General features: G+C 37.5%; 1 protein-coding gene across 1 annotated transcript; it reads right to left on the reverse strand.

Moving 5' to 3' along the window:
• Positions 1-348: 348 nt before the first annotated feature.
• On the reverse strand, positions 349-4,257 carry LOC115920930 (E3 ubiquitin-protein ligase TRIM71-like). The gene is made up of 3 exons (XM_030977717.1): positions 3,622-4,257; positions 832-2,114; positions 349-496 (listed from the first exon to the last, which is right to left on the reverse strand). The coding sequence occupies exons 1-3, from the start codon at positions 4,255-4,257 to the stop codon at positions 349-351; spliced, it is 2,067 nt and encodes a 688-aa protein (XP_030833577.1).
• Between the last annotated feature and the right edge of the window lie 19,093 nt (positions 4,258-23,350).

Raw genomic sequence — 23,350 nt, forward strand, 5'->3', positions numbered from 1 at the left:
ATTAAAATCTCTCGAAAGAGAATAGGCATCTTCTCATTAGGTTAGTTATCACATAACAAACAATAGAATATGACACATTATAAGCCGATATGAGAGAAGAGTTGGAACAGAGAGGTATACACACCATCAATAATGGTGATAGAGAGTGTGAGGCGGATTACAGTGATACTTAAATAAAATACGACTTCTTGTCACAAGCTAACACGAGCATGTGAGGAGAGAGGGAAACCAAGTAACATCAAGCACAGTTAAGCGTCAGATTAAGTACATTGAACTCAATTCTTTCCTTCAGATTTAGACCATCAAGGTCATAGAGCCTGATTGCCACGTTTCTAAGATCAACACTCGCTACAACACACTGCCTTGCTCATCCAGGGCAGCATACAGGTAGACATCGTCTAAAGTTTGTAGAGACTTACCAGCTTTCCCTTTCCTGTCATAGACCATCACCAGGCTTGGACTGGTGACACATGAACTCGTGACGATCAAACCCGACCTAGTGGCAGATACATTCAAGCCATATGCCAAAAAGACCTTAACATGTTTTTGCACATAGCATGAAAACTTCTGAATATCAAAAAAAAAATGAACACATTTCATGTAAAACTTTATTTAATACTTAACACATTTATCGAAATTGACTTCAAAAAACAAAAAAACGACCACAAAAATACGCGATCATCCCGGAATGGCCAAAAGCTGTTAAGGCCCTTTTGGCATAAGGCCGACGATATAGAATGTGAGATGGATTACAGTGATACTTTGATAAAACACAACTTATCGTAACTAGCAAACGCGAGCGTGTCTGGAGAGAGGGAAACCAAGTAACACCATTCATAATCAAGCGTCAGATTAAGTACATTGAACTGAACTCTCTCCTTCAGGTTCAGACCATCAATGTCATAGAGCCTGATTACCACGTTACCATTCTTACCATCAACACTCGCTACATACACCCTGTCCTGCTCATCCACAGCAGCATACAGGTAGACATCGTTTGGAGCTTGTAGAGAATTACCAGCATTCCCTTCCCTGTCATAGACCGTCACCACGCTTGGATTGGTGTTACATGAACTCGTGACGACCAAACCCGACCTGGTGGCAGATACCTGACCCGTCACGTTGTGTTTTGTTGGAACAATATGTTTGGGTGTGGATCCCGTCGGGGAATAGATATAAACTTTCTTCTCATTGTTAGCGATGAGGATTTCATCTGATAAACTTCTGTTTAGTGTGAGAAAGCCATTGTCTATCATGGGGATGGTTGATTTCCTGGATCCATTGGGAGAATATATGTGTACTTCTCTGAAACTCGGCGCTATGCATAACGACCTGTCTTGTTGAAACACAAGATCATAGCATACCATGTTACTTGGCATGTCTGCATACTGCTCCTGTTTACCAGCTGAATCAATGATATCTATACCATATGTCTCCAAACAATAACCGATAGCTACACTGTTCTCAGAGTTCAAGGTCATACCAGACATCCATCCCCGTAGATCTACACACTGAATGACTTGTAACTTGGGATCTGATTCTGAGATGCTCCCGAGGTCAAGAAGAGTATCATCTGCAGATTTGAAGGTCTTCTTCTGTGCTTTCATCGTAATGGCTGCCGCAGAAGTGAGATCAGTAGCTGATTCTGAAATGCTCCCGAGTTCAAGACGAGTATCGTCTGCAGGCTTAAACCTCTTCTCCTGTGCTTTCTTCGTAATGGCTGTCGCTGAAGTGTGATTAGTAGCCTCCTTCAGCATGGCATCTAGCTCCTCACAGAGTAAGGTATGAGCGGACAGACTGTCCGTCTCAAGATAACCCATTCTGTCATTAGATACCAGTGTTATTGAACTATAAATACTCTTGATCTTATGTCGATCGTTGGATTTCAAGACGTTGAGGTCTTCATTGAAACTCCGCTTTAGTACATTGATTTGCTCGATGAGATTTTGATGATTTTCTTCAAGCTCTTTGGCCTTGATGCTGTAGGCTTGACTGACATCGTCCAGTAGTTTCTGCACGGCAGTGTATACTTCATGGCGTTGTACTTCAACATTCTGAATGTTCTTCTCCAGTTCAGTCTTCTTAGCGGCACATCGCTGGACAAGGTCGTTCACCTAAACATAAACAAATGGAGAAGTGAAAAGAACATTTTCTAACTAAGATGTATGCTAATTACATGGAGATGGTTTGAAAATGAAACACGGATTTAGCACGCGCCTGAAGTTTCAGGACCACCCTTCCAATTTATCATAAATCATACGAGGACAGAGGAACTGAATACATTTGTTTCTGCTTTCTTAAAAGGGAATCTAGCTCTTGTAATAAGTCCATTTGTATTAAAGCAATTATATCATATAAACAGAATAGAAAATTTAATACATTATTTACAAAAAATTGCAATTGCTATACGGCCCTTTTGCACAAATACAAAATAATGAACTTTTACTGATTCCTTAGATTTATCTAAATGATTTTTTTTTTATGGATATTGTTTTTCAGTGCAGAAAAAAGGCGTAGCTACGAATTTATCTACATATGTTTAATCTAGGCACGTGCCACTTTTACCCCTATAAATCGTAAACCACGACACAGAGGAGGTAACGAAGAGACAGAGAGATTGAGAGAAGCAGAAAAAGAGGGAGAGAAGAAAGAAATATAGTATTGAGTGCTCCACTTTTTATTTTGTAATCTTACAAATATTACATGCTTTGTATATTTGATTTTAAATGGTTGACATAATGAACTGAGCTGAACTGAATTTAAATTGAGATGATGATACCATGAACCCCTTTGGACCGTTCCAACATTGTGGGGGGGGGGGTGGACCTCTCTATTTTGGTTTACTAATAAATAGCTATAAAATGTAGCTACGTTTACTACCTTCAAATAGCACCCCCTTCCCACGAGCGGATCCAACTGGCGGCGAGGGGGTCCCATATCGTAAGAAAATATATAGTGGCGCATAAGCGGGGGGGGGGGGGGGGTTATGAGCACTAAATTTGTTTTACTTTACTCTTTTTTGCCAGGGGTGGATTGCTCCATCCCAGAAGCAGGTAATAATATGCCCCTCTCTTGTTGTACGTCTTGGAGACATGATTTCTACACTTCTGTCTATATTTTGTAAGGGAGGGTAGCGACCAATTACTGATCAAATTTAGGTTTTAAAATGGTTAAACTGTACATTTTAGAGGATTTATGTTATATTCAGGGGAGAGGGGTATCATTTTGTCCCACCATTTGATACAAAGAAATATCTTCTCCCATGCTTGCGGTGTTTATGCGGTATATATTGTAGACAAGGTTTACAAACATAATAAACACAGGGTCTATTAATATTCGATGAAACGTAGCGACCGAGTGGGGAAAATAATGATTTTAGCATGCTGAAAATTTACATTTCAGCGTACTTGAATGCTTATCGAAATGCAAAGGAATTAAAACCAATTTTCTTACGAGGGGCCGGTGGTAAGGGGTTGGAATCAATTTTGTCCCCATTTGAACCATTGCAGGGGCATCATCTTCTTCCCCCCCCCCCCCCAGCTTCGTGTGCTCTGGTACTTGTCTTAAGTGTACAACTTACAAGTATGTTACTTTATTTTTATCAAATGAAACCACATTTACCTTTAGCCGTAACTCTTGCTCGAAGTCAGCCTGATTCTTGATGTTGTGATTTTGATGACCGACTATCACGCACTTGAGACAGACGTGGACCTTACAATCCCCACAAAACATATCTTTGTTCTCTTGTTTGTGGATGCAGCACTTCTCAGGCAGGCGTCCAATGCTGACCTTCCCGTCGATGATATCCTGTAAGGATACAATCTCATGACCTTCAAAGAATGATGTCAGCTGCTTATGGCCGAAGTCGCAATTAGTGCACATGTAGTTATTACACGTTCTGCAGAATGAGACAGCATCTTGATGAAACTTGCAAGCAGTGCATTGTGGACGCATTTCAAGGACAGCGTTCATCCCTCCACACTTGGCGTGGTAATTGTCTACAAGTCCGTTGACAGTCACATTGGTGAGGAAATCATCGACACGGTTCACAGACAACTCGGTGATCTTCCTGCAGAGAGGACATATCATGTGATCGAGATCCTGGTGGGACAGGTCATAGTTCTCGAGACATTTCCGACAGAAGGTGTGTCCGCATGAAGTCAGGATGGTTGCTTCGTCGAAGATATCAAGACATAGTGGACACGTCAGGTTCTCTAAAGAGCTCGGAGCTTTCTCATTCCCTGCCTTCTCAGTCATTTCTACAAATATCGGATCTTTGGCTTATTATAACCACGAGCTTATTGTACGCATATATTGTCAGATAAAACTTAAAAGTGTGATCAGCTAATGTGTACTAGAAGTCAACAGTCAGTTCATGCAAGGACATAGGAACACAACCTATATTCAGTGACGAAGGAGATTGTACCAATATCCTGAGTCTACAAGTGCATCCTATAACTGCATGCAGTTCTGTACAAATTTCTCACGTTGATAACAAAAATATTATGAGTCGAAAGAATTGCGAATAACTATGATCAAAAGTACTGAGTCTCTATGCAAGTGTATACACCAATACTCTTGTGATTACAATGCTACACTTACACTTTAGTAGTTCGTCTGTGAATATAATGCAGTCTGTGCTTTCCCACAGACAGCGCGCGCAGCGTATAAAGCACCTTTGAACTAATGGGCGGTATTCATCATTTTTTATATAGAGGGGGCTGATTTAGTTTTTCAGTTGTGGATATATTGTTTTAGAGATGCATTTTAGTAGAATTCTAGGTAATAGAGCAAGTCATTTTATTTTCTTTCGCTACTATATTCGATAGAGTAAAGGACTGTCACATCATGATTCTTCCAGTGTCAATCAACAATACAGTGTGCATACAACAAAATAATGCACTAGGAGCCATAGGCTAGGTTTACAGCGTATACATACTTACTATAACCACTTTCTAAATAAAAAAAGAAACAAATGAGGAAAATACCAAATTTGAGACATTTGTTAAAGGTACTTTACAAAATGTGTACAAAAACAGTATGGAGACCCGGGCCCTATCTTATAAAAAGTTGATATCAATCGCAACTATGTACATAAGAGATAGGAGACATTGATTGGAGGACTTGCGATGGATTCGGATCATTCGTAACTCTTTGTAAGACGGGGCCCAGGAGTCTGTATCGAAAAATTCCCCCCTCCCCATTTTACCCATTACAATTTACTTTCGTTCTTCAAGTCGCGATCTTTAGTAGGCAGTTCGCGGCAGTTGGGGGGCGGGGGGCAAAATGCCCCTTGGTCAGAATAGAGTTACAGACTATCTGATATATGGGACGAATATAATAACGGAGCCCATCTTCACACGTTGAATAGTGAAAAACACCCAATCAACCGATAATATAGACATCTGGGTGGGAATCCTTTGTTGCTTGAATGCTAGCAATCCTTTGTGCGTTAACACGAGAAGAAACACACTGCAAGAGAAAAAATGATAACAAAGCAAACCACACGCGTTTTTCATTGTCGCTTGCAATTTATCATACACATATTTGTTCATGTCCACACATCATTCAAAATTTCTTCTCGTCAGTGCACCTACAGAACATACTACATTTAGTTTAAGGGCATTTATAACTTTTCCATCAATAATTTAAAGGCAAATTTATAGATTCGTGCGAAATTATCTAAAATGATTTTTGTTTTCCTTCTAATTTTTTTTTTTTTAATATAAAGAAACTATACTAGAGAACATTTGAACACGGTAAAAGATTTTAATTTTTTAATTTTTATTTCTAGGGATGATGATAACGTTACATAGAAATCATCACAGGGTTGACAAAATGATATTACATTAACAGTATAATATTTAGCACCAGCCAATGCCTGGGGATCACCTAAAGTAATTTAAAAATTCGGCCGAGAGGCTCTCCACATCGGCTGGTGCATACATAAAACAAAACATAAAGATAAGATATATACTATACATGAATGTGAAACTAAAATTAACCCTCATATTAGGCAAATGAGAGGGAGAGCAGAAGCTAATACTATTTGTTAATACAATAATTATCTATTCAGACTAAATTTGGTATATGATACATACAAATACAGAAAAATGTGTGTTAATATAGGGTAATACAAATGTAGATTGACTACTGTAAGGTTATTTTAAAAAAAAAGGATTGAAAAAGACCTGTTCAAACTATGCATGTATGACAAATGCATGCTATATGCAGAAAATTGTCTGTTTATACAGTCATATGGATACGGTAATATTAGAAGTTAGCAACACAGTATAACATCATTGTTAACATACATGGAAGTTATCAAAATTACGAACAATTATTATTAATATGATTGGAAGTTATCAAAATTGTGGAACATTATTATCGATATGATTAGAAGTTATCAAACTTTGTGATCATTATTATCGATTCCTAGAAAAAATTGAAAGACATAGGAATAAAAGTAAGAAGGATGTGATAGAACACTTTGATAGAGAGCGAGAACGTACATTGAATACGAACTCAATAAAACAACATACGCATTACGAAGTGTGAGTTATTCTACATGATAGAGAAAAAAGTGTGAACTCAAACTATTTTGCTTCTACAAGGGGAGGCAATTCAAAGATGAAATTTCGGAGCACATTCGGAAAAGGAAAGACATTGGTACCAAGACACAAGTCTCTGTCCTCCTCTGAGAGGTGCTCCCAACATCTGGGGAAAATATAAAAACAAGAAAATATCAAGCTATTGCATCTTGCTAATTCATGATTGAAAACAAGTGTATGGGTTCTTCTATGACTTGGGACTGGTAGCATATATTCAGGCATGTCATAAAGTCTCTCTAAGCACTTAATTACAAATGACATTGATAAGTACACAAGTCTGTATGCGTTCCGTGTAAGATACGGAATTAGCAACTTCGTAAGGGAAACAGAATCGGTTAAAACGCATTTGAACAATTTCGATAGCTCCGATATGGTTCTTTTGATGAGGGAACATGTTGGTATGCCCTACTCAATCACAGGTCGACATAATAAACAAAAGAGTTTTGTGAGAATAGCTAAGTTTCTAGATTTTACGGTACGTCTGATAAACCCAGAGAGCAAAGAACATCTGTTAACAACACATCGAATATGGTTCTTCCAACTCAGATCTCGCGGAAAAGTGAGTCCTAGATATTTATAGGACTTAATTACATCTAAAGGATTTCCGTCAATGGAGTAAACAGTAGTAATTAATTTACGGGATCTAGTTATGTGCATTACTTTACACTTAGATGATTTCAAGACCATGCCATACATCACATATTATATTACTCAACAGTGGCGTAGACAGGTTCGTACACCTGGGGGGGATGACTGAGGGGCGGACCTAGCTTTTTGCTAAGGGGGGGGGGGTTGACCAAAATAATGACGATGCGGAGCATCGTCCACGAGCCGCGAAGCGGCGAGCCGATTTTTTTGGGGGTGTTTATTTGAACCCCGTAAGTGATGTTTTCCTGCCATCTATTAACACAATGGAGACCATAAAAAGCAGTGCATGATAACGTCTTTTTAAATCAAGTAACAGTTAAATACACAGTTATATCCAGAGTTATCATGTGTTTGGTTAAGTTACCAGATGAGTTGAATATCTTCTCACAATATTTGCACTTGAAAGGGTTTCTCTCCAGCGTGCGTTCTTTTTTCTTTCTTTTGTTTTTCTTCTTTTTTTCCCCTTTTTTGTTTGTTTGTTTTTTGGGCCGCCCAAGGGGGGGGGGGGGTTTAAACCCCCTAACCCCACCCCCCCCCCCCCCGTAGATCCGCGCCTGTTTAATCTTGTGGTTATCTTGTGGTTTCCAAACCACAAGATAACCACAAAATACTTGTAAGATTTTCTTTTTTTTACCGTCTGAATTGGCTTTCACCGTGTGAATGCGGCTAATAACAATAAACACAATTACAATAATGATGAGGATTATTATTATCATCATCATAATTATTATTATTATTAATATTATAATTGTTATCATTATTATCACTACTATTATTATCATCATTATGACTTATTAAGTAAGCAAATATCATTCCCCAAAACCTGGGGGGGGGATGATTGTACATGCCATCCCCCCCACCTTGTGAGGTGGGGGGGATGCATCCCCCTCATCCCCCCCGTTGTCTACGCCCCTGTTACTCAAGTCAGTTAACAACAAATGAGAGTCGTTGTCGGTATAAACTTCACGATACAAAACTGTGTAATCAGCATATCGTGGGGGGGGGGGTGAGACAGTGTCAGGTAAGTCGGTTGAAAATAATTAAAGAAGATTTGTCAATAAATGGAACCCTGTGGCACACCGGAATGAACTTGTTCCAATCCGATTTTACCCCTTCAAACAAGACACATTGTGGTTGATCTGAGAGGAAAGAACGTATCCAACAAAGCAATTTGACGAAAACGCCATAATTGTGAATAAGCTTGAAATGATGTTATTGACAATATTATAACTTATTCATCTTCCCGACATTGTATTGAGATTAATTGGACTTTACGAGGGAGAAATTTATCCCATCAAATGAGATTGATGTCAACAATTAATAATAAATCAAAATCAATTAAATGGGTTTCACAGGCTTAGATATGGGTTATTGGTTTGAGCTTCTTCTGCTCCACCGGAGAAAGAGAAAAACAGGCCTGGCGCAAAACATTGGTGGCGTCATTCTCTGGTATTATCCTGACTCTAGGCGTGTTTAGCATTGTCGTTGATCAAATCAAATCAAAGAGGAACAAGGTTAATCAAACACGGAATTATTCGAAGGAGCATTTAATAAATGATAATTATTCATGAAGGATCCATTCATTAATCAAACCTGAGTCAAAAATGACTCAACTATTAGGAGCTAATTAGATACTAAGTAATTATCCATGTCTATTTATACATATAACTACTATCAAACGTAATAATTCATTATAACACAGCAAAATGAACTGTTTTATGCATATGAATGCTAGCATCACATTGAGAACTGTACACCAAAACAAAATTATGTCACTGTACAGAATAATGAACTTCCCCTTTTCACCACAGCCAATTCTTTATTAGATCGAGTTCCATCCTAAAATTATGAATGTACAGGATTTAGAGGTACTATATTCCATTGTCAGGCTAAACAAAATGAAAATGTTAATTTCCAAAGGCATTTGAAAGATAACACTAATTTAGAACTTCCCTCAAAACGAAAGGGCTTGAAAATGTATTTGTGTGGGAGAATAACAACCGTTAGTTGTCGAATCGAATTTCTAATTAAGTGGTGTGATTTTCGATTTTCAGACCCTTGTATCGAATGGTCGTACGTTTTATGCGGTAAAAAGATTCAATCAGTTTAACTTTGGCCATAACAAGAAGTGGGTTTATGTAGACAATTGCTCATGTACCTTTTACAGCTCATTCTATGTATGTTATTACGAAAAGAATAATACAAATCAGTCAATCACTCAATAGTGTCTGACAGTGAAGTCTAGAAAGTAAACCTTTGTATTGCACAATTTGAATACTAAGACACTGATAACGTTTAAATTTCACGGATATGACATACGTGACATATTCATAATTTCTGCAAAGATCTACATAATTTGATATTGGCTGCAAAATGGATACATTACCTTACATTGCAATACATTCATAATTGCCTATTTCGCCTAAATTATGGCTGTGTGGTCGTACACGAAAACATAGGACTGGTTTACAAGCCTGAGACGAGTTTTCACACTTTGATTTGATAATTCAAAGCTTTTGGAAAGCTGGAATTTCGAAATTAGGTAGTTTATACGTTTTTCTTAAAGCCCCTCTAAAGTGCTTGGACAATCAAATATTTGATGGCAATATGTTTCACTTAAATTGCACACATATGTGAAAGGAGATGCCATTTAACACACCCTTCTGCAATGATTTTTAAAATATGTACATCTTAAGGCCAATATTTGATGAAAGTATGCAACATATTAGTTTTCTGTTCTACGCGAAATAGTGAGTTTTCTACTAAACGAACATTTTCAGCAAAAAATTAATACAAAAATTATTAGCAAAATCTACATGCTCAATAGACTCCTCTTATTTACAAAAGAAGATGAACAATTTACAAGCTTAGCTTTTTACCAGATTTCCCCATATTTCACTACACATATTTTTGTCTAATTTCAGTATAAATACCATCCACTTGTATTTATATCTCCGAACGTTAATTCGACTGTATTATAACTTTCATGACCTGATATTATTTTAATGTAATTTTCCACCTATTGAAAGAAAAACCCTTTTCATTCGAATCGTTTATTGCTAATGATTTATGTAATGAATGTTAATGTGAAAGATGAAATAAAACTAAAATGAAATTCGAAAACTGAAACTGAAGAATAAACCGAACTAGCAATCTATTCTTTAGGGACTCATGAAATTCTCACGATTATAGACAAAATATAATTATTATTCTTATTTTTTCATCGTATCTGCAATGCGATTTAAATAAACAACATATTTAATGTTGGGCATCTTGGTTTAAATTGTTGTAAAGAAATTTCTGGCTTACACTCAGTAGACTCCGCTGGTTCCAAGATTTTTTTTTCTGACTTGTTTTAAATTACAAGGTTCGAGCGCGCGATCTTCTTTACACCAATTAACAACATTGCGGTACTATTGTTTCTTCACATGGTAATAACTAGTAGTAGTTGTACTAGTAGAAGTAGTAGTAGTAGTAGTAGTAGTAGTACTAGTAGTAGTAGTAGTAGTAGTAGTAGTAGTAGTAGTAGTAGTAGTAGTAGTAGTAGTAGTAGTAGTAGTACTAGTAGTAGTAGTAGTAATAGTAGTATAATTATTACTTTTGTTATTATTATCATTGTTATGATTATGAACATGAAAAATGTGCTGATGATGATGATGATGCACTTGTCAAAATATAAGGGGCACCTCTCAGATTTGAAAGGAGGCAATTATAAAAGGTGAAAGGGCATTTATTAAATAAAAAAGCAATCACCTGAGATGAATAAGTGCACTTGTGAGAATGGAAAGGGGCACTTATTACAAAATAAATTGGGCACTTGTCTTAGGAAGGGGCACCTATCAGGTTTTAATATAGGATGTTATCAGAGGCGTGAGAAGGAATATGTATAAGAAGGGGAAGGAGCTCTTAATAAAAGAAAGTGGGGGCATTTATTAAGAGGAACAAACACTAATAAGGAAGGAAAGGGGGCACGTGTGAATTTAAGAGGGCGCACTCATCAGAGGTGAAATTATTCCAGTGGTATATTTAGGGGTAGACGTATTTGCACCGGGCGGCACTTGAATGGTTCACACAAATCGCAAAAGAGAGACAGAATAAGGCAAAAAGGAAAAATAACTAAAGTCCCGAAAAGTTATATGGAGCACCAATGCAGTGCAAAATGCACGATAGAATAGTGTTTCGGTGAAAATGTCTTTTTTTTCACTTGTTATTTGTCTAGCAAGAATGACGATTTTTCATGTTTTAAGAAGTTTTCTTATTTTCCCTTAAAACGATCACATGTGTTTCCTTAAGGACACCTTGGAATATCTGGGACCTGTACGTGGCAAAAGTAGGTCACGGTAAAGTTCATAGCCACATCATCAAGTCAGAGAACGGAGTCCGTTCTCTGACTTGATGATGTGGCTATCCGACGTGTTTGTCCACCATTTTGATGTAACATTTTTGTCACAAATGCCTCCGCGGGGGGTAATTTGTGTATAACGGTTTCGAGTAGATCCTGCTAAAGATGTACGTATTAATTGACAATTGGTTCAAATGCAATTAAGCAAATGTATAATGTTGAAATTTAGAGTGAAAATATCTTGTAACTAAAAGCGTGGAATGTACACAACTTGTATGACCAGGTATTTGCGGTCAGTTTGGTTATCACCTTAATTGTCCTTAAATATGTGTGGTGATGTGCTTGTCTGAATAATGATTTATTTGGTGGCATTAACAGTAAGATTTGAGAAGTTTTTATTCTTGTTTTTGTTGTAAGAAACACTTTAATTTAGAAAGTGGGTAAATGAAACAGATGTTGGTTTGTATCAATTTTACATTGATAGATGATACAGTGTGATAATATTTGAACTGGAGAGGTCATGATTGTATTTCCTTGATTGTAGTCGAAATATATAAGAACAAATATAAGAACAAATCCTTAAATATGTGTGGTGATGTGCTTGTCTGAATAATGATTTATTTGGTGGCATTAACAGTAAGATTTGAGAAGTTTTTATTCTTGTTTTTGTTGTAAGAAACACTTTAATTTAGAAAGTGGGTAAATGAAACAGATGTTGGTTTGTATCAATTTTACATTGATAGATGATACAGTGTGATAATATTTGGACTGGAGAGGTCATGATTGTATTTCCTTGATTGTAGTCGAAATATATAAGAACAAGTGTTATTCAAAACAAAGTATTAAAAAGGCATTACTCAAGATGAGATTAGAATGGATATTCAATCTTTATTGCAAATATTCATTTGATATTTAAAGTGAATGATAAGAAGTACATTTACATGATGGCTAGGTATGTTTACAATTGTTAAATACAAAAGAGGATTTTAATGCACACTTGCAAACTAAGGATATACCTGTTTCACAAAGTCAATATTTAATGGTTTGATAGAACGATGTATTGGTGATTAGCAATCGCCAGACAACGATTGTAAGGATTTCTTCATCTTTTATTTTCATACAGATTGAATAAACACTCGATTTATTGAGGACTATCCGATTCAACAGGACAAACTCGACTGAGCATTCCTTCTTTCCGTGATCCAAATAGTGTTTTCAAGGGTTTGTAATGCGAAGTTATTCTATAGCTCGTTTGCTTTACTGGACCGTCAGTTATTCACAGCTAGGGAAACAAACATTCAGTTCTCACACTAAGCTCCCAATTCGCAATATTGATCTGTTTAGATTGTTTTGTTCTGGTGTTGCTGCTTCAAAAATTTCAGATATAGGGAGTGATGTCACATTTCCATCGGCTGTCAGATAATCATCCAAATTAACGACAATTCCTTAGGTGTTCCCAATGCCCATGAAAAATATAATATGTATCCGGAGATATTTTATCTCTTCAAACCCATTCATAAATTAAAAAGTTTTATACAGAAAATATGAAAAGCTTATTTTCAATGGGGTCCTATTTACAATGTCAGTTTTAATTATGTAAAAGATACAAATAATCACCCCAAAAGTCAAGACATATGAGCACAAACTTAACAAACAAAATATTTGAGAATAGCAACACGAGCATGTTTGAAGAGAGGAGAGACAAGTTAACACTAACTACGTATAAGCGTCAGATTAAGTACATTGAACTCAACTCTCTCATTAATGTTCAGACCATCAAGGTCATAGAGTCTGATCACCACGTTACCTTTCTTACGATCAAACGAATATTTGAAAATAACCGAAATAACACTAATAAGAAGTTAGGTAATATCTTACCAATTTTCAAGTTGTACATTATAATATCATATCATGGCTTTCAGTAAATATCAAGGATAAACGATTTATACACAAGTTACATACTATTTCAAGAGAGGAAAGTTATAATTATGATAATAATAGTGATAATAATAATAATAATAATAATAATAAAAATATTCTTTTAAAGTCCAATCTAAATTTTATTTAGATAAACCGAACATGGAAATTCTTTTTGCCCAATTGATCGTGAGCCCGGCAGCCACTGGGCGGCGCCAGATCGACGTTGCTCTATCCCTTTTTGTTGAACGTCAAACAAAGGTCGCACTTTCTTTTAACGTCTTTTGGTATTACGCGGCCGGGGTTCGAACCCGCGACCTCCTGGTTGTGAGGCGGACGCTCTACTGACTGAGCCATCAAATCGGTTTATTAGATAATGACAACGGTATTCAGGCAATTAAAATCTATCGAAATAATAGGCATTTTCTAATTGGTTAGATATCAAATAATAAACAATAAAATATGACACATTATATAGGCCCATATTAGAGTAGAGCTGGAGCAGAGAGGTATACACATCAAGAATAATGGTAATATAGTGTGTGAGATGGATTACAGTGATACTTTGATAAAATACAACATCTGGCCACTAACAAACGCGAGCATGTCTGGTGAGAGGGAAGCCAAGTAACACCAACTAGTACCAAGCGTCAGATTAAGTACATTGAACTCAACTCTCTCCTTCAGGTTCAGACCATCAAGGTCATAGAGCCTAATCACCACGTAACCCTTCTTAAAATCAACACTCGCTACATACACCCTGTCCTGATTATCCACGGCAGCATACAGGTAGACATCGTCTGGAGCTTGCAGAGACTTACCAGCATTCCCATTCCTGCCATAGACCGTCACCACGCTTGGATCGGTGACACATGAACTCGTGACGATCAAACCTGACCTGGTCGCAGATACCTGACTCGTCACGTTGTGTTTTGTTGGAACAGTGTGTTTGAGAGTGGATCCCGTCGGGTCATAGATATAGACTTTCGTCTCCTTGTTAGTGATGAGGATTTCATCTGATGGACTTCTGTTAAGTGTTAGAAAGTCATTGCCTATCATGTGGATGGTTGATTTCCTGGAACCATTGGGAGAATATATGTGTACTTTTCTGCCATACCTCGCTATGCATACCGACCTGTCTTCTTGAAACACAATATCATAACACTCCATGTTACTTGGTTTGTGTGCATACTGCTGTTGTTTACCAGCTGAATCAATGATATCTATACCCTGTACATGCCAATATCCGATAGCTACACTGTCCTTAGAGTATGGGGTCATTCCCGCCACCGATGCCCGTAGATATACACACTGAATGACTTGCAACTTGGGATGTGATTCTGAGATGCTCCCGAGGTCAAGACGAGTATCATCTGCAGGCTTGAACCTCTTCTCCTGTGCTTTCTTCGTAATGGCTGCCGCAGAAGTGTGATCAGTAGCTTCCTTTAGCATGGCATCCAGCTCCTCACAGAGCAAGGTATGATCAGATAGACTGTCTGTCTCAAGACGACCCAGTCTGTCATTAGATACCAGTGTTATTGAACTACAAATACTCTTGATCTTCTGTCGATCGTTGGATTTCAAGACGTTGAGGTCGTCATCGAAACTCCGCTTTACTACATTGATTTGCTCGATGAGATTAAGATGATTTTCTACAAGCTCTTTGGTCTTGATGCTGTAGGCTTGACTGACATCGTCCAGTAGTTTCTGCACGGCAGTATATACTTCATGGCGTTGTACTTCAACATTCTGAATGTTCTTCTCCAGTTCTGTTTTCTTAGCGGCACATCGCTTGACAAAGTCGTTCACCTAAACAAAACAAATAATAGAGAAGTAAAAAGAAAATTGTCTGACTGATTAGTATGCTAATTACATGAAACACGGATTTTGCACGAGCCTTAAGTTTTAGAATAAAAAAATCCCCCCCCCCCCAATTCATCATAAATCATACGAGGACAGCTAGAGGAATTAAATACACTGTTTTTCAGCTTCTTAAAAGGGAATCTGGCTCTTGTAAATAAGTCCATTTGTATGAAAGCAGTTATATCATATAAGCAGAATGGAGTAATATAGGATTTCCCGGCCAAATTCGCGAGTTTGTCATTCAAATTAATTTGTCTCGCGTTCAAATTCGACGGTTTTAGTGCAGTCGGGTATATCTCGGATTTGTATTCCCTTTTCTAGTTTTCAAATCTATGGAATTTTCGTTAGAATCTACGTATGTTTCATTCAAATTAATGAACAATGTGCTTCTTTCGCTATTTGGTCATTCGATTTGGCGCAACACGATTTTCTGACAACGCGACGGTGTACTTTTAGCATTCTAATTCATTTGTAGCATTCAAATTAGCACTTTGTGCACTGAAATTGATGGTCAATATACATTTCTCGTTTATTACACACTTTTTATAGCTCATTCTTTTTCTTTCAAGGTTGTTTTTTCATGTGTATTTCATCATATTTCATTTTCTTGCATTTATACACCTATACGATGTTCATCAGCATTTAAAGGCCCGGTCTCACCACCAGAACTTTGCTGGAGCGTTCCTGGAGCGGTGAAAAAAATTCATCCCCGCTCGTAACCGTTCACCACCGTTTAACAGAAGTTGGCCCCCGTTAAGGCAACGCCGTATACGCTCGGCCACCGCTGATGGTCCCTCCTACCGCTCCGAAAGTTTTGAGCTGCACAAAATATTGCGAGCGGTGAGGAGCGGGCAATTTTCCGCTCCGGCAAAGTTCACCACCGCTCCAACAACGCCCAGCCAAAGTTTGGCACCGCTAGACGCAAGTTCGTGGACGCTTTGGTCCGCTAGGCCAACGCAGAAATCTTGAACGCTGGACCACCGCTGCTTCGCCAGCTTTGCCCGGGCGGTGATTAAACGTTGCACAAACTTTGGTGGAGCGGTTGTAAGCGTTTTACGAGCGGACACGGGATTGCTGGAACGGTGACGGGCGTTGAAGCAGCGATCCATTGCGGTGATGAACTTTGGTTTGGCGTTGGTATGGAGGTGTCGGAACGGGACCAACGCTCGCTACCGTTAAACCAACGCTAAAGCAACGCCGGCTTCAGCGGTGCACCGCTAAGGCAACGCCCGTGTTTTCGATTTGTTTCCCATTTTGTGCGCGGTGACGAGCGTTGTCGAAATTCGGCCCCCTCTCCCTACCGTTCAAGGAACGCTCCAGCAAAGTTCTGGCGGTTAAGAAGAAAAAAACGACTTGCATCTACGGACCTGGTGGTCTCAGTATATTTGTAAATTTTCATGTAAGGAAGTTGTTTGTCTTATGTTTCATCATAAATTTATCATAATTTCATCATAATTTCATTATGGAAGAAGGATACAATATTGTGACTGGGGTAGGGACTAGATTCAACAATTTGAACATGATTCATTATTTAGCCATGTCTTTGGCCATCGATCAGCTGGCGGGCAAGTAAACTATGAAAATCTTTAAGAAAAACAAATGGGTGTGCTGGGTATAAGAGACGATGTGAATTACTTTTGTAAAATTCCGAGTCTGTAGTAAAAAGGGGAGATTGAGGGTACCCCCACCTTTCCCGGGTATATGAATATGTCCGTGCAGAAATGTCATATCCCTTGATTTCGCCCCTTCTTTACTTTATGTCTGACTACACCCATCTGCATTGTCCTGAAAATAAATAAATCGAATAACAGCTTAGACCCCAATGGCAAAGCATGCATTTTAACTGCATTATTTAAAAACTGTAAAAGTTTTGCAATTCTTCCACCTAACATTTATTAATATTGGAAATAAGCTTTATAAGCACATGTTTTAAAATACAGCAGCAGATATAAGATATTTGCAAATTGAAGAATACTTAAAATGATTATTTTAATAATGACATAAAAACATCATATAAAAGTGTTTCTATAAAATACTAAGTATCATATAGCTCGACAGAAATTGTACTATGGGATTTCCCGGCCAAATTCGCGTGTTTGTCATTCGAATTCATTTACTTTGCATTTAAGTTAGCGCAGATCGGCTTTGCCATGCCAATTATTATTCAATTTTCCAGTTTTTGTATTTAATTTAGGATTTTGGTCGAAGGGTTTCATAGATCTGTCATTCAATTTAGAAAATGCTCAACTAGCATTCAAATTAATATTCACTTGTCGAAGCGTAATTTTTATCATTCAAATTAACACCTGTCATTCGTATTCGTAATATTTTTATTCAAGTTAGGAATGTTAGGTGGAAGAATTGCAACAAACTTTTACAGTTTTTAAATAATGCAGTTAAAATGCATGATTTGCCATTGGGGTCTAAGCTGTTATTCCATTTATTCATTTTCAGGACAATGCAGATTGGTGTAGTCAGACATAAAGTAAATAAGTGGCGAACTCAAGGGATATGGCATTTTTGCACGGACATGTTCATATTCCAGGGAAAGGTGGGGGTACCCTCAACCGCCCCTTTTTACTACAGACTCGGAATTTTACAAAAGTAATTCACATCGTCTCTTATACCCAGCACACCTCTCTGTATAAAGAGTTTCATAGTTTACTTGCCCGCCAGCAGGTATATGGCTAAAGACTTGGCTAAATAATGACTCATGTTCAAATTGTTGACTCTAGTCCCTACCCTAGTCACAATATTGTACCCTTCTTCCATAATGAAATTATGATAACTTTATGATGAAACATAAGACAAACAACTTCCTTACATGAACATTTACAAATATATTGAGACCATCAGGTCCGTAGATGCAAGTCGTTTTTTTTCTTCTTAACAATCAAACCTAAATGCTGATGAATATCAGATAAATCTAATAAGTATAAGTGTATAAATGCAAGAAAATAAAATAGATGAAATACACATGAAAAGCAATCTTGAAAGAAAAAGAATGAGCTATAAAAAGTGTGTAATAAACGAGAAATGTATATTGACCATCAATTTAAGTGCACAAAGTGCTAATTTGAATGCTACAAATGAATTAGAATGCTAGAAGTACATCGTCGCGTTGTCAGAAAATCGTGTTGCGCCAAATCGAATGACCAAATAGCGAAAGAAGCACATTGTTCATTAATTTGAATGAAACATACGTAGATTTTAACGAAAGTTCCATAGATTTGAAAACAAGAAAAAGGAATATAAACCCGAGATATACCTGACTGCACTAAAACCGTCGAATTTGAACGCAAGACAAATTAATTTGAATGACAAACTCGCGAATATGGCCGGGAAATCCTATATTATGCGAGGGGGTGTAGCGACCTTAATTGCTTCTGTGAAATTGAAAAGTGTTATCAAGTATAGAGTGAAACACCACGGAAAATCCCAGCCTTCTTCGAAATAATGATTTAAGAGTGAGCATATACGAGCAACATAAAGAGCTTCATGTCTTGTGAGAGGGATGGGCACCCCTTTACTAGAGAGAGGCATTGATCTTTACACCATACCCGCTTCAAGAGCATTATATAGTAGACAGGGTTTGTACAATGATAACAAAGAAAAGAGAGGAAGCCTAGTGACCGAAAAACGTTTTCTTATAACTTGAAAATAATTATTGTCCAGGGGGGGGGGGGGCTCTCATTTTGCCCTAAACGTTTGATAGATAGGTAATATTTGCAAACACAATAAACACAGGGTCTATTAGTATTCGAGGAAGTGTAGCGACCGAGTGGGGAAAAAGTTAATTTTAGGACTGAAAGATTACATTTTAGCGTACTTGAAAGTTGATAAAAATGCAAAGAACTTATATTTAAATTTCCCTTTTTTAAATCAATTTTGCCCCCTAATTAAATCATTGCAGGGGCGTCATCTTCCCCTGCCCCCTTCTTCACTCCCCTGCTACCGATGATGGTTCCTTCTCATGTCTGAAATATAGTACAACCTTTTTGTTTTTGTCAAATCGAACAACATTTACCTTTAGCCGTAGCTCTTGCTCGAAGTCAGTCTGATTCTTGATGTTGTGATTTTGATGACCGACTATCACGCACTTGAGACAGACGTGGACCTTACAATCCTCACAAAACATATCTTTGTTCTCTTGTTTGTGGATGCAGCACTTCTCAGATAGGTGACCAATGCTGACCTTCCCTTCGATGATATCCTGTAAGGGTACAATCTCATGACCTTCAAAGAATGATGTCAGCTGTTTATGGCTGTAGTCGCAATTAGTGCACATGTAGTTATTACACGTTCTGCAGAATGAGACAGCATCTTGATGAAACTTGCAAGCAGTGCATTTTGGACGCATCTCAAGGACATCGTTCATCCCTCCACACTTGGCGTGGTGATTGTCTAAAAGTCCGTTGACAGTCACATTGGTGAGGAAATCATCGACACGGTTTGCAGACAACTTAGTGATCTTCGTGCAGAGAGAACAGATCATGTGATCGAGATCCTGGTGGGACAGGTCATAGTTCTTGAGACATTTCCGACAGAAGGTGTGTCCGCATGAAGTCAGGATCACTGCCCCGTCGAAGATATTAAGACATAGTGGACACGTCAGGTTCTCTAAAGTGCTTGGAGCTTTCTCTTTCTCGGTCTTCTCAGCCATAACCACGAGCTCATTATACGCATATATGCAATGTCAGATAAAACTTTAAAGTGTGATCAGCTAATATGTACTAGAAGTCAACTGTTAGTTCATAACAGCTTCCTGGTTCATGCAAGCACACAGGAACATGAATTATATATGCAATGACGTAGTAGATTGTACCAATATCCTGATTCTACGTAACGAGTGCGTCCTATAACTGCATGCAGTTCTGTACCAATTGTTTACGTTGGTTTTAAATATATGTCGAAAGAAGTGCGAATAACTTTGATCAAAAGTACTGAGTCTGTATCCAAGTGTATACAACAATGGTAATGTGATTACAATGCTAAACTCACACTTAAGTAGTCGACTTTTAATATAATGCAATTTGTGCATCCTATAAATAGAAGTGGGTTTTCCCACTGCGTGTAAGCACCTCTGAATTTATTGGCTGTGTTCATCATTTCTATCTATAGAGGGCGACTAACTAGTTTTTCAGTTGTGGATATATTGTCTTGGAGATCCACTTTAAAAGAATCCTAGGTAAAAGAGCAAGACATTTTCTATGTTTTTTTTTACTATGTTTGGAAGAGTGAAGGACGGTCTCTACACTTATATTTCTGGAAGAAGGAAAAAGGGGCACCAATATATTAAAGGAAACTTCAAACAACGTGTAGGGGAACCCGGGGCAAAGTGGACCAAAAGAAATTGAACAACCAGAACAGGATTACAAAGCAAAGTAAAGCAAAACATTATGTTTATACTTTGACCTTAGGACTACCACTAACAAATGACACTAACAATGTTTCTCAAATAATCAGTTTTATTAAATGCTATGAACTTGAAAACAATATTCCGGGGCAAATGAGTAACGCTAGGAAAATATTAAAAATCCATTTTGCCCCGCTGTATAACACATGCCACTATACCCCGAACAAGTGAAATACAGACATGCATTACTTCACGTTGTCCAATGATTACTAGCGGTGCTACGAAGTATAAAGTTAAGCTTAAGCCCATCCATCATTACTATGGCTTGCGTGATAAATCGGCATAAACACAGTATGTTAGCAGATAATAAACTTATATTAATTATAGTTTTTTGTATGAAAAACGGATATTTTCCTTTTAAAAAAAGTACACATAAATGATGTGTTCGCGCAACACCGGTCACAAAAGATGCATCCTCGTTGCAGTGTTATTGGCACATGAACTTAGATAGATGGCAGCATAAACACAAATTTACCGGGCGTGTTTCACAATACCCCGCGTTCCACTTTACCCCGAGTTCCCCTACATAGAAAAATTATTTAATAAATGTATGAAAACCAAAATGTGATGTACCATTTGTTATGTAAAAAAAGGATTTTAATAACAAATATCTATTTCATATGAGAAATATAGGGAAAAAGATAGATGGGGATATGAGAAGCAGAGCGATATGAATCAGCTTGGAATGAAGGATGTAAGGAGTGTTACAGTATGATGTAGAGGAGGAAAACAGGGAGATATACATGACAGGGTAGGATGAGCAGAAGAGAGAGAGAGAGAGAGAGAAACAAAAGAGAAAGGGAGAGACAAAAAGAGAACTTGAGAGAGATAGTGAGGTGTGGAGAGAGCGAGGGAGGAAAGAGAGGGAGAGGGGGATAAAGAGAGTGAAAGAGAGAGAAAGAGAGAAAGCGAGGAATAGCTATATATATATATAAAGAGAGAGAGAGAGAGTGAGAAAGAAAGAGAAAGAAAGGTAAATAAACCCAACATTATAAGGAAGGGGGGACAGGGGGAAATAAAGGCTGAATTCACACACAAAGATGATTTAATCCAAAACCGTGGTCTAATCTTGGACTTACTGGTGTAAACCACCAATTTATTCTGAGCGGCAAAAAGGCAAATTAATGTGTTTTGAGAAAATATCTTGTTTTCTGAAAAGTACGTACTAAAAAGTGATTTATCCTTCATTTTAAAACATATCTTAAATGTCTGAGATGGTTGTTTTACTTCTTCTTCTTCTTCTTCTTCTTCTCCATGTTTCTCCTTTTGGCCGCCCATGGTTTAATTGGTGCTTGGTTAAGACCACGCTTTAGGTTTAAATCACGTTTAATGAATTCCAACCAAACGGTCTAGTATTTTGGACGATAAGAAAGAAAAAAATCAAAACGCGACATAAAATGAAGACTATTTATAGAGTTTGACGTTTTTCGTAATATTTCTTTTAATCTTAACATTCATTAATGCTCAGAGTAAGGAAGACTCAATGCATAAATATGCACAGGATAAGGCAATGACAATTCGAGTTAAAAATTACATATCATTTACATAAATAGATGTATATGTCTACACAATATACTTTTAGATATACTTCTTAAGCCCGTCTGCACTAGATTGGCCAGGGGGATTATACCTCCCTACAAGGTCACTGACAGGTGGTTATCTCATCATATCAGCGCTCAATTAACATAAGAACATAAGAAAAAGAGAATCATGGGGGACCAACAGGCACCGATTAGGCATTGTTTAGCTATATAGAGGGCGCAAGTAGCTATAAGTAGTGCAATGGGGCTTTAAGTTGTAAAGTGGAATCGACAGCGTAAACGAGTCAGACAAAATACGGGTAGGCCTACAGGCGGCAGAGCTCTATGGTTCCTATTAAAGGATGTAAAGGTGGAAGGGAGGGAGAGAGAGAGAGAGAGAGAGAGAGAGTAAATGAGAGAGTGACAGAGATAGACAGAGCCGAGAGGGAGAGAGACAGAACAGAGTCAGAGATAGAAAGAAAGAGGGAGAGACTGTGTTGGGCCGGAAAAGAGGCGTTGGGGGTAGACTATGAAACAAGACAGACACCGAGGATAATATAAGCGCAAATTTTCTATGAAAAGATGAACCCGTAAACTTTCAAGGTCATTATTGAATCTGTTTTTTGCACCTCCAAATGAGATGAATTTGAGATTTACGGTTTATAGCAATTTAAATGAAATTAAATATTAAATACCACAGAGGCACAGATAACAAAATATGATCATTAAACTACGTTATTATCATAACTACATGTACATCATTTATGTACAAATGTAGTCTTAAAATTTAAACTCGTACAATATTTCATTTAGTTTTTATTTAAAACTTTTGGATTTTTCTTCTTCAATCATAACACTAACTATCAACTTAGCATCGGCGTTCAAAATCTTTAGAAATGCGAAGACACTTGAAAATTTGCAAAAATTCGGTTCACCATATGATTAATAACAAGTTAAAGACATGATATAAATAAACCGTGTACTGTCACATAGAATATAATCAACATTATACTATACTATTATACTGTGTCGT

Source organism: Strongylocentrotus purpuratus, unplaced genomic scaffold (genome assembly GCF_000002235.5).
Source record: "Strongylocentrotus purpuratus isolate Spur 01 unplaced genomic scaffold, Spur_5.0 spur5_scaffold_1, whole genome shotgun sequence".
Taxonomy (NCBI): Eukaryota; Metazoa; Echinodermata; class Echinoidea; order Camarodonta; family Strongylocentrotidae; genus Strongylocentrotus; species Strongylocentrotus purpuratus.